At 41.3% G+C, this 12,456-nt stretch overlaps 1 protein-coding gene across 3 annotated transcripts in view; it reads right to left on the bottom strand.

Annotated features, from left to right (window-relative positions):
* Positions 1-1,278: 1,278 nt before the first annotated feature.
* Positions 1,279-12,456, bottom strand: part of ano3 (anoctamin 3) — a 55,334-nt gene continuing 44,156 nt past the window's right edge. For all 3 annotated transcript variants that reach the window (XM_026175590.1, XM_026175593.1, XM_026175591.1), the window contains 12 exons: positions 9,445-9,527; positions 9,194-9,334; positions 8,646-8,810; positions 8,432-8,468; positions 8,209-8,320; positions 7,823-7,880; positions 7,419-7,516; positions 7,001-7,155; positions 6,704-6,856; positions 5,453-5,603; positions 5,180-5,369; positions 1,279-4,702 (listed from right to left, as the gene is read on the bottom strand). In XM_026175590.1, the coding sequence (XP_026031375.1) occupies positions 4,520-4,702; positions 5,180-5,369; positions 5,453-5,603; positions 6,704-6,856; positions 7,001-7,155; positions 7,419-7,516; positions 7,823-7,880; positions 8,209-8,320; positions 8,432-8,468; positions 8,646-8,810; positions 9,194-9,334; positions 9,445-9,527 (1,526 nt within the window). In that variant the 3' untranslated portion in view covers positions 1,279-4,519. The remainder of the gene's footprint in view (positions 4,703-5,179; positions 5,370-5,452; positions 5,604-6,703; positions 6,857-7,000; positions 7,156-7,418; positions 7,517-7,822; positions 7,881-8,208; positions 8,321-8,431; positions 8,469-8,645; positions 8,811-9,193; positions 9,335-9,444; positions 9,528-12,456) is intronic.

Consider the following 12,456-nt stretch of genomic DNA (forward strand, 5'->3'; position numbering starts at 1 on the left):
TAGACTGATGGCTCGTGGGTAGAAACTGTCCCTGAATCTGCTGGTGCGGGTCTTTATGCTTCTGCCAATACAGGAGCATCCAGAGTGTAAGATCAGTGCATTCATGTTGTGCCTACAGACATGCTCTTCTGCATATCTTGGTTGCTTGAGTTGCAGTTACCTTCCTCTCAGCTCAAAGCAGTCTGACTATAATAATTGCAGCTCACTGAATAGTTTCTCTTTTTCAGACCATTCTCTGTAAACCCTAGACACACTTGTGTGGAAAAATCACAGTGGATCAGCAGTTTCAGAAATACTGAGACCAGCGTGTCTGGTACCAACAACATTCAAAGTCACTTACATCACCCTTCATGCCCCATTCTGATGCTCAGTTTGAACCACATGGTTGTGTTGACCATGTCTACATTGCTGACATGTGATTGGCTTTTAGATGTATGTGTTAATGAACCTTTTCACAGGTTTACCCAATCAAGTGGCTGGTAAGTGTATTATTACTACTCAAATGTATTTAGAGTGCTGCAGGATAGTAGATATCTGTTACTGCTACATTGTTTCAGTCGCTGGTTTTTCCCTCGTCTATAATTTGATTCTGTTTTTGGGTGTTTTGCTTCCATTTCATTAGTTTTTTGTCCATTAGTGGCATTTTTTTTTTCCTTCTATAGATCTGAGGCTTTAAAGTTTTTCCATTACCACATGGTCTAGCTCCTCCCACATGGAGCAACAGTACTAGAAGATAAAAATATCTGTATCCACTTTTGAAATGCTATTCTCCCTGAAAGGCTCAACGCTGACATGAAAGTCAAACCACAGCTTTCTAAGTCAAAGAGGTGAAAGGATATATGTCAGTGTGGGCGCCAGAAGAGAGGAAAATACTCAGAGTATAGAATATCAGTCATCGGGGCTCAAAGTAAACGAAATCGTACCATGTTTCTTCTGGACTGTTTAGATTTCATTGTAAAAAATGAAGCCTAATGTTAACCAAGACGACATAAACGGAAAAGCAGATAGAAGAGAAGCAGCATTTAACAGTAACATAGTTGTGGGGGGAAAATACCCCTGCCATACTCAAATAGTGGGTTTGTTACAGAAATGCAATCTTTTTTAACAATATGTTACATGAACACTCTGTGGCCAGAGGCTTGGTGGTTTATGATAATAGTGAGGAAAAAAGAAAGAAAGGGGGAAAAAAGCACCCTTTGGTGTGTGAAGAATATCAGCTATAGGCACAAAGGCCTTTTCTCTGCTGTTTATAAGAGAGACAAGAATGAAGCGAGCAGAATTGATTTAAAAGATACAATCCATGATTTATTACAGAAAAGAGTGATATCCAAATTAGTTTATGTTACATTGTTTCTTTTTTTACATGTAAACAGGAACAAAGTAAACAATGTTATTGATACACTTCATGTCACGACTGCTATCGTCCTATTATACAAATAAATCTACGGGCTTACGTCACTGTGCTTCAAGTACATCATTGCTCAAGCACAATCCTATTAGGAGGCATAGAACAGAAAGCTTAATCCCCCTCCAGACTGCTATATTTTCAGAGATGTGCAAGGTCACGCTATTATTACTTATTATACAATACCCAGATTGTGCTATTGCCAACAGTAGAAAGCATGAGAGACACCTTTCCACCACTGTACAGCATTAGTATCAGTGAGGTGAACTGATGAAGATCCACCCAGAAACGATTAGTAACTGGGCAAGCCAAACATCCAAGGTCATGTAATTTTTCATTCATAAAGTGCCCCTATTCCCTTCGGTTAAATGCTTCAGCTGTTAGAGTGTAAGCGTGATTATATGTCCAAGCGGAGGAAGTCTGAGGTTTCACATGTTTTATCAGACTCTGCGTAAAATTCCCGGACATATTTTTTAAATGAATCAGTCTGGAGATCATGCTGTTATTTTAGAAAATACTGCACCAGTATAAAATCCTGCCACATCTAGAAACACACCGGTCCTTCCAGAAACGATCAACACTAAAAAAACAGGGAAGTGATATGTTTAAGACGCAACTTTACAGAAGTTAGCTCTGCTCAAAGCAGTAGTTAAGTCATGCATACTCCACAGCACAAATGTACCAGTACATTTATGACTGTTCAAAATAAACATAGCATTCAAGGATAACAACATGCATAGATTTTAGGTGTTCACATAGCAGGGAGGATACTCTGAAAACACTGACTACTTTCCTAAGTATTGGAATAAGATTTGAAAGCAAATATCTCTCTCTCTGGTGAATGAAATCGTGAATTGTTGGACTGAATGTGACCCGAAAGGAGTTTTTTGACCAACAACCTGGAAAAAAAAAAAAAAAAGCCAACTAAATGAAGTATATGAGTGCGTTCCATGATCTTTGATCTGCTCTAACATACAGCAAAATAATAAAAAAAAAAAAAACATGCTTATTATTGTGAGTGCGCATTTGAGTCATGCAAAAACATGGCAGTGCAAAAATATATATCTAAAAAAAGCAGAATACCTTTGATTGCATCTTAGAAAATATGATAAAAAAGTTGATCATTGCAGACATTCAGAGGACACCTGAGACAAGTGGACGTAACGTTTTCTATCTGAGGGTGAGAACGAGTGAACTTGCACGTGATAGCGCAAAATCAAATGTATAAAAACATTACGTATTTCATTAAATGTATATACAAAAAACAGGCAAAGTAAAATAAAGAAAGGAGGACAATCCTTGCAAAATGAAGAATGTTGTCATTGTTGTGCAATGCATTCAGGGTAGAAATTTTCCCTTCAGATGTTAGATTGGTGCAGCTTTTACCTTTACAGTGCATAACATTTTTACATTTAACACCACATGATCAATATGATGCATTTAAGTGTTTGAAGTCCCCATCTCAGTTCACATCACACACCCTTTAACTCTTAAACTCAACAGCACAGAGAAAGGAAATTATCCCGACTCAACCTCGCAGGTCCAACTATACCTGCCACGATGCCTATTTTCCTGAGTTCATTAGGCAAAAACACACTTCTCTAATCCATGACATCAAATCTGATCACAATATAAAAAAAAGGCAATGTCACCAGTCTGCAACTGAATAAACTCTCGCGTCCGTTTGATCAAAGATCAGACAGCTGCTGAAACCGTGTGTCTCACTGTGTGTTTAATAAAAGTCTGCAACAGAAGCTTGTAGCGTATTATGCGAGCGAAGAACAGTGGATAGAAGTTCGTTTCAAAACTGAACATCCAAGCCACAGGTATTTCTAAGTGATCCAAGTTTTCAACCACGCTTTGGGGCTTCCAGCAGCAAATGAAAACCAGACTGCGAGGGTCAGAGCGGAAGAGCAGATTTGTGGATCCTGCATGCGAGCGTACACGTTATGTTAGGGCGTGCGCTGCTGACGTCAGCCGAGATCCGAGTAGGTACACTGCGGCGTGACTCATGTCCAAAACAAATCCTAAACGGAGAGTTCAGAGAGTCTGCTGCAGATCAGGACAACAGGATGAGGAGAGAGAATATTTCTTGCACTTCAAAGAAAAACAAAAAAAAGCACGTGCTGCACAACACAGGCACACGTGATGTTCGGTGACACAAACTGTGGTACGCGGCCATGTTGTTACACTGTAGGCACAGTCAAATTGCACAGAGTTCACATTTCCTCAACTCGAGACAGTCAAGCTCAGCGGTAGCACAGAGATTAACACACAGCTCACACTGAGTACAGACACATGTGAACCAGGCCTCGAGACAGGAAGTTTGTCTATCGAAAAGGTACAAAGCAGGATTACCATGCACTTCTTGTGATGTCTGAGGGAATACTTTGTCAGATGTACTAAATGGATGCTAACATCCTTTACAAGGAGTACTTTTCAGTTTTGTTTTGTTTGTTTTTTTTCCTTTGCAAATATTAATCAGCATGCTTCAACAGCAAATATACATTTAGGAAGCAAGAACAGAGTCATTCTTATTTGGTAGCCACATCACCAGAATCACTTTGCAACAATAAAAATGCCACTGTAGTTCTGTCACACAGAAGTGGCTCTGCTGATGTTCACGAAGGGTTGGGGCGGTGGCGGGGGAGGGGATACACGGCCATGCTGCGAGCTGCACTGGACTGCAGAGTCAAAGCAAAGTGGTAGCTGCCACACGGAGAGAGAGAGAGTGCAGGATGGGACAGTGAACAGTGCTGATCTGCAGCCCTTGATCTGCATAGTAAACATTACAATTGCAAAGTTGTTTTGTTTGTTTTTTTCCCAGCTAAGCCACAATGCAGCACAGACCCAAGGGCACCCTGTTGGGTGAAGCCAGGTAAGGGATGAGGGCGGAGGCAGAAAGGGTCAGAGCCAGAAACCGGGAGGTGGAACAGATGGCAAGGGAGTGGCCAGTGCCAGATCTGGAGAGGATCTCGAGAGGGTGTCTTTGGTGTACAGAATCAGCCATCAGTGAAGCTAGACTCTAAAAGCTAACACATAAATAAGCAGGCAGGGGAGGTGGAGCTTGTGAGCTGAGGATCGCGTAGCGGAGACAGGGTGAGGGGATTTAAGCTAAGGCCACTCGTGGTGATAACGCTTCCCATTCTTCTTCCTCTCCTTCTGCAGATGCTCGAGTTCTGCTTCATACATCATCTCTTGCATCAGGTACTTTTCCCTCCTCATGCGATCGCAGAGATCCTTCGGCATGTCTGGAATGAGGTACGCTATGAAGGACTTGATCCCAAACACCAGGTGCTGAGGGAAGATTAAATTATTCATAAGTCAACATCCAGAGAAATCACGTGCTTTAGATGCCAATTTTGTTTTGGTATTAGTGGCGCATGCAAGAGTAAAAGTAAACCCAAGGAACTTCATATGCCCTTCTATCTTTTATATGTAGTGTAGTGTAGAATGTGCAAGGCAGTGTTGTCAAGGGAATATCTTGCATGGCAACCATGTAATTTGTGATGGTTTTTATTTTATTTTTTTCGAATGGTAGAATTTTCTCAGCCTTCTCCAGGACCTTGATTTAATTAACCCATGAAAATCACTTAAATTGCTGCTGTGAGGTTTCGGTTTCAGTCTCAGCACATAAAATAATTAAAATAAAACATTTGCAAAGCTACAAAAATATTGAGGCTGACTCAAAGTGGCACAGCGTAAGAGGATTTAGCTTCAGCTGCTTGTCCTGCTTGTAAACATACAGAAGAGAAATGGCCAATGGTTACAAACCTCAAAGACGATGATGAATGCCAGCCTGGCAGCCAAGACATGCCAGAACTGCAGAGTGAATTCGTATGGCACTGTGTTCCAGGGCGGCGCTCGGTAGTCTCTATACCTGCAGTATCCCGAGTGGTTTCTGTTATTCAGCTCACCCATGTCAAACACGGACAGGCTGCTGTTCACGTAGCCTTGCAAACACCTGCGAAAGCAGACGGCCATCACGTAAAACGCATAGGCTACATACAGGGCACTTAAAGGTTACACGCTGTTTTTAAGGCTTACTCATTGCCATGGTGGTGCCTCTTGTTCACACATGGGCCATATTTGAAGGCGTAAACAAAGCGGGGGATATAGTCTGAGGTTATGGCAATGACGAAGGCGTTAGTGATGACTGCCAGCACACCAATACCTTCGAGAATCCCGTGCCAGATCCCTGACAGACAAAACAAAGAAGAAAGAAAAACAGCTGGTATGTTGGTTTAAACCTGGGTGCCTTTATCTGCAATGGCTGACATGACCAGCATACCGTATTTTGCTTTATAAAACACAGACTACATCAAATACTGTAGGCACCGATAAATTGATATGCTGATTAAACATTCATGCAGTGAATATGAGAATGCAGCTGATAGATTTATAATAATAAGGACGAGGCCATCTTATTCAGTTGTTCTTGCTCCCTTTTTAACCAATAAACTAAAGTTTAAATTGCAGTAAATTTATAGGTTGCACAGGTTTTTGTTTAAAGCTTCTCCCGGGGTGAACAATCCTGCTCCTTCTCCACCTACCGATCGTGCGCATAGTAAGTGTCATCTAATTGGCTCGCTTCTGATCAGAGAAACTGAAGGTGTGACAAGACTCCATATTAGTGATAAGGTCACAAATAACAGAAATGAACCTTTTATGGTCACAGTTGTTAGCAGTTCCTGACATGTGTAGCTCAAGCTCTATAAGTAACAATTTTCAAGATGCCATTTTCACTTCACTGCACTCAATTTACTTCTGCCTTCGTTAATAATGTCCCCGAATGCGATTGAACAGCTTCCGGTAATGGAGCATATTGAATTACACAAAATGTTTTGTTTTGTGGCAGTTGAATGAAGACAGAGACAGTAGATAAAAAGGATCTCTCCTCCTTATCTGCCTTAGATCTGTGTGTGGATGATCAGGAAATGTCAGCCTAACTCTTCAAAGGAGCTTAGCTTGCTGTGTGACTGACACATAATGTGTTCATTACAGCGGAGGAATTTCTAAATGTTTCAGGGTGGATTCCTCCTTTAATTACAAGGAAACATGCCACATGAATCACTGGGTCATATGGCAGTTTAAGGATGCAGTTTGTAATCGTATGGGGAGATGGGCTGATGAGAGGGGAGGTGCAGCATATGGAGTTGCAGAAGGACAGGATATGGAAACATATCCATCACTGTAGGAGAGGTCATGTTAAACTAACACAACATTTTACTGCTGGAAGAAAAAACAATAATTAAAAGTGACTCTGATCCAAGAAGATGTTGTGTGAGCCGCACAGACCTATATCAGTGGCTCGAGCAGGCATGGGTCTCCTCCACTGAGTGACAAATTTGTAGGCGTCAAGACGAATCTCAATGATGTTGTTGAGCAGAGCGAGGAGAGGAGCCAGCGGGAAAGCTGCTACAAAGATGGTGGTGAAGCCAAACTGAAGAACTGCAGCGGAAAGAATCATTCGGATGTCAACACTGGCACGAAAAAAAAAAAATGCTGAGGTTTGAATAATAGCCTGCATTTGCATGGATTATTTCCTTCTCCAGAAAGTCAAAACACAATTCTTAGTAGGAGTGCATTTTTTACCCATTTCGAGATATTCATCCACAAGCCCATGGGCGTTCATCGGCTGCAGATTCCAGTCCTTGTCCCACTGAGGAAGCTGGGCCTTATTCTCTACATTCTGCCCTCCACCACCTCCTTTCTTCATCTTTCTACGAGACCACCAGTTCTGCAGCAGACTGAAAACATAGAGAGTAGCGATAAACCCTGGCAAAGCACTGTGCTCTGCAAGAACTGTTTTACTGAGCCACATGCGAGAGGATTTGATGTGCTTCTTCAGGAGAAAAATCTTTTCACATGCAAATGAGCTGAAAGAGGAAAAGCCATGCAGAAACTACATATGGCCTGTTAATTGCCATCACTTGAATTCACGTCATTAAGCTTCATGTCATTTCTAATAGTTCATAGACAAGAAGGCGTGCGATTATAATGAGGCACTTACGGATAACCGAGCTCCATGAAGTTGTTCCAGATTTGCTTGAAGAACATGATGACTCCCATTTGCAGACACAGATCAATCAAACACCCACTTGGGTGACACTGAGAAAAATAGATTTCAATGAAAAATAATAATAATACAAAAACCGTATCATTCATATTTTGTGCCTAATAATTCAGAGCTAGGAGCAAACTCTGGGACACACTTGATCCGATTCCATTTTTTTAATCATTAAAATTGAAAATCACAGTAATTATGTGGTGAGATTAATGGTTCACATGCAGGCGGATCATTAGAAAGATGAATTACTCGAAATTTCTAAATATATCCCAAAACAGAAGGCACTAATCAGCCCAGTCACTGCTGACATAATCACCTACTTACGTTTGATGGCTAATTGCACTCACCTCCTCCAATCTCCATCGACTAAAGAGTTTATTGTATTTTCCAGGCCTGCCAGCAAACCTGATCAAATTAAGACGGCCAACATTAGCTGTTGATTCAATCAATGTAATAATAATAATAATAATAAACTTAGAGTAGAAAAAAAAGACACTTAGAGGTGCTAATTATGTGCAACAATCCGTGACCTAGTTACACTTGTAGGCAGGGCAGCATTTTGTAACTGCTGAAATATGAAACACCCAAAAAACACGATTTCCCCGGCTGAGGAGGGGAAGGGAAGGAGTCTTGGCTTGGTCATGACTGGGAGTTTGAAAGGAAACATCTTTGCACAATCCCTCATTAAAGTCGGTGTAAACAGTCACTGTAAAGTTTATGGCAGTTTGCCTACCTTCCAAGGAAGAAGGCGATATAAAACGTGGAGCTGTTTAAATTCACAAACTGGAACAGAAACATCTTCAGAGCAAAGCTGTTCTCCCACTCAGACTCCGTCCGTGGGTGCTCTAAAAGGGGAGGGACAGGGGTTTGTTAGGCAGATGGGTGAAGAGAATAAATAATGTTCAACCAGCTGGGAAGCCAAAGATAATGAAGGCATAAATGCATGAAACACTCACCTAAATTAGTCAGCAGATAGGCCACCTTTTCATACACCTGACAAAATGATAGTACACATCAGTGTCAACAGGAAAAGGTTGAGGAGGGTAATGATTATGAGAAACAGAGGAAGGCTGGAATGAAAAAAAAGTCTTAAATAAATGCTGAGTGAAGTATTTATGGGATAGAAAATGCGAACGTGGGATGTAGGATGATGCTCGTCCGGGCACCCACCACATTGAGAGACATGATGATCATAAAGTTGATGCAGACACCGGTGCCAGAGGTGGCGAACTGCCAGTTCTTCTTCACAAAATACCAGTTAAAGGAAGCAAACTTCTCCATCGCAATAAGGCGGAAAACCACTACAGCAAACACTGCTGTCAGAACAAGGGAAATCTAAGCAGAGGTGATGGAGAGAAGACAAGCACAGCAGAAAGGATGAAGAACCAGTACGATTAACAGGGTGAAAAAAAGTTTTGAATTTATCCTATAAGGAAGAAGTGTGCCATAAATATGAAAAAACTGTAAGTTTAGAAACATTGAACTATTTAGATGATAGATAATCAGAAGCAACTTATATGTAAACAGGAGAAATTAGGCCATGAGAAAGGGCTAATACACCATTTCCTTTGAGTATGGTCTTTGTCCAGCAGGGGGAGATGTTACACCACTGCAAACGCATCACACTGTTCTAATAAAGATGGCACACAAAATAACTGTGAGCTTACACCGAGCCCGATTCCCAAAAAGACAGATTATTCAAAGGTTAAAGGGTTTACCATGAAGAATATTCCGGACACAGACACCATGAGCCGACTAAGCTTGTCTGAGAAAGGCTGGAAAGGCTCGGGCTTGCCGGAGATGGGGTTAACTCTCTCCATCCTGGAGTACTTGGCTTCAAACTGTGGCCTCAGCTCCTCCTGATTAACAACACATATTCCAGCATTGTCTACTGAACTGTAGCTCTCTTACAGCATGAACACCTTAAAACTGTGAGGTAATCATATATTTGAGCATATGTCTAACATACCTCTTCCTCCTCCCAATCAATAAGATCCCAGTCATAAGTCAGTTCTGCCCTTCTTCTTTTCCAGAACTCAAGGAATACAGTGGCTGCAGAAGTGATCATGAATCAATCACGTTATTGATCATTTTTGATGTATACACTATAGCACAGCTAACTGCAAAGAGGAAGAGGCCATGCAGAAGCAAACAGCACATCATAGTCAGATATCCTGGGTGAAACAGGCTGCAGTGATGTGCACGGCCCAAGATGGAGACTGATTACAGTCATCAGTTCACACTCACACTGTGGATGTCAAGTTAAAGGAGACTGGCAACAGCAAATAGACTTTTTCTTGTTCAGTGCACATCCTCAAACTGTGTCTTTGTCGAGCAAGATCCATTTTGGGTTGAGAGACTTCTAAAGTAAAGCTTTTTGTGGGATGACTTCACAACTGGAGGCATTGTTTCCTTTGTGTCAGGCTCTGTTGTGACTTGAGGTAAAAAACAACGTCGGAAATGATGTTCTTTTTCTGTCAAGGCTTTTTATGTTTTCCGCCTTGAAAATGTGACAAATGTGTAACAGAGAAACGGGGGCTTTTATAAACGTGCACACAAAGGAATCATTTACATAAATCCACATGTTGGAAGAATTTGGCTTCAAAGTCAGTAAAAAACTGAAACTTTATCATGTATGATGGAAAACACAATGTAATTCTATACATTAAGATGCACAATTTGCTGGATTAAGACGCAATTGTTGCAGTTTTACCTCTGTTAACATCACAGTGGATTTTAAATAAAATAACTAAGACTGAACTGCAGACTTTCAGTTTTAATTCAAGTAGTTTAACAAAAGTGTTGCACTAACTGTTTAGGAAATTTAAAATATTTTAGACAGATGTCTCCATTTTCAGAGGCTCAAAATTAATTCTACAAACTAATGTAATTTGAAATATAAGGACTGTTTTTATTATTTTGGTGAAAATCCTGTACACTCAACGACTGCATGAAGTCTAGAACCCATGGACATCACGCTGGGTTGAGATGGGTCTCTCTGTCGTCAGTTTTGCATTCAGCAACTGAAAAGCGCCTCGGCTGGGTTGAGATCATGTCACCTATTTCGCCATTGAAGAATATCCTATTTTTATAAGTATTTGGCTGACTCTAGGCAGAGAGTACAGCCCTGCACACTTCACAGTTCATCCTGCTACTTCTACCTGCAGTCAGATCATCATGAAACACCAGTGTCCCAGTTCCAATTGCAGCCATACATGCACATGCCATAGCACTGCCTCTAACATGTTTGACAGATGTGGTATGCTTCAGATCATGAATTGTTTCTCTCCAGCTGTATAATTTTCTGTTCCCATCATTCTGGTACAAATTCATCTTTCAGGTTTCACCTGTCCAAATATTGTTTCCAAACTGTGAAGGCTCTTTTTTAGATGTTTCCAAGTCTTTCGAGTCTAATCTGGCCTTCCTGATCTTGAGTGTAACTAGTGGTTTGCACTTGTTGTGGTTTGCACCTGTTGTAAACACTTTTATTTCCTTTTATGAAGGCATCTCTTGAGTGCAGATCTTGACAGTGATAGTCTTGCCTCGTTGACAGTATTCTTGGTTGGATGTTGAGAAGTTGTTTTTCTTAACTAAGGACAAAAAAAAGTCTGTCATCACTAGGAATGGGTACCGGTATCGGTTCTGACATAAACGGTAGTAAACAGACCGAAAAGCAGCGCACATTTCGGTGCTTTATTTCGGTGCTTTATTTCGGTGCTTTTCTTTCCTGAGCTGTGATACATTTTGGATTCTAGCCAATCATTTTACGTTTCCAATGATAGTAGGCGGGCCCAGGTACGTACGTTCTTTTAGAGCAGAGCTACAGAGTAAAAATGCCCAAGGCGAAGCGGTCAAAAGTCTGGCTGTACTTCACAGCAAAAGATGCAAACTCAGCAGCCTGCAACAAGTGCTTTAAGGTCATACTGTGCAAAGGAGGTAACTCCTCGAATCTGACGACGAACCTGGCGACCTATAGCCTTTTGTTAAAAGCCAAGAAATGCGCCGTATTTGATAGCTTGCTGCGAGACCTCACACCGTGCACATCTACTGCGGTGTGTGGTGCCTGTTATCGGACCCGGAGTTAGCAACATCCCCCAAAAACCCGAAAAGGAGAGTCCTGGCCCCTAGCCCTGCCAGTGTAGCAGAAATGATGACGGATGATGATGGCAGCAGCAGCCGTTCTTCTCTGCGTGAGTAGCTTAATGTTGTTCGTGTGTAATTTACGTTGAGTACGCTAACCGCGTGATTACATTAATGCACGTATGGTGAACTAGCAAACACCGTCGTAGTTACACGAGGCTGTCTTCTTGTTTGATGGCAGATACTCCCTTCACCCTGGCCAAAAAGGCTAAAATGACCAAAGGAAAAGTGAAAAACAGCTAAAAATGAGAGGTTTTTGGACAAAGTTTGTGTTTTTTCCATTGATTAAGCACTGCTTCCAGCCAAGAGTGATACCATAAATCCCCTATAGCTGCAGAAAAGGCTAACATTGTTATCTTTTTACAAAAAAAACAGCTGCACATGAGAGGTTTTTGGACCAATTTTGTGTTCTCCATTCTTTAAGCACCGGTTCGAGCACCGTTTAAGCACCGGCACCGTTTCAGAAGTACCGGTTTGGTACTGGTATCGGATAAAACCTAAATGATACCCATCCCTAGTCATCACAGCCTTTAGTAGTCTTCTGGGGTCTTTCTTGTTATTTTGGTGTTGCTGAGCTGACAACACCATCTGTTCAAGTATGTAAGATTGTTGATTTGGCTGCTCCTGAAGTTTTTATGTCTTTTCAGTCCTCCCTCACTTGCCCTGAAATCTCATCTCATATTTAAGAAAGACAAAATACAATATTTTCGAATGAATTTTGAAAATTATTTGTCATGAAAGAACAAGAAAACCGATCTTGTCCAGTTTATATTGTAAAAATGAGCGATGCTTAATTCAGTGCTTTTGTTAAACCCCTTGAATTGAAGCTGAACGTTGGCTC

The sequence above is a fragment of the Astatotilapia calliptera genome, chromosome 7 (genome assembly GCF_900246225.1).
Source record: "Astatotilapia calliptera chromosome 7, fAstCal1.2, whole genome shotgun sequence".
Lineage (NCBI taxonomy): Eukaryota > Metazoa > Chordata > Actinopteri > Cichliformes > Cichlidae > Astatotilapia > Astatotilapia calliptera.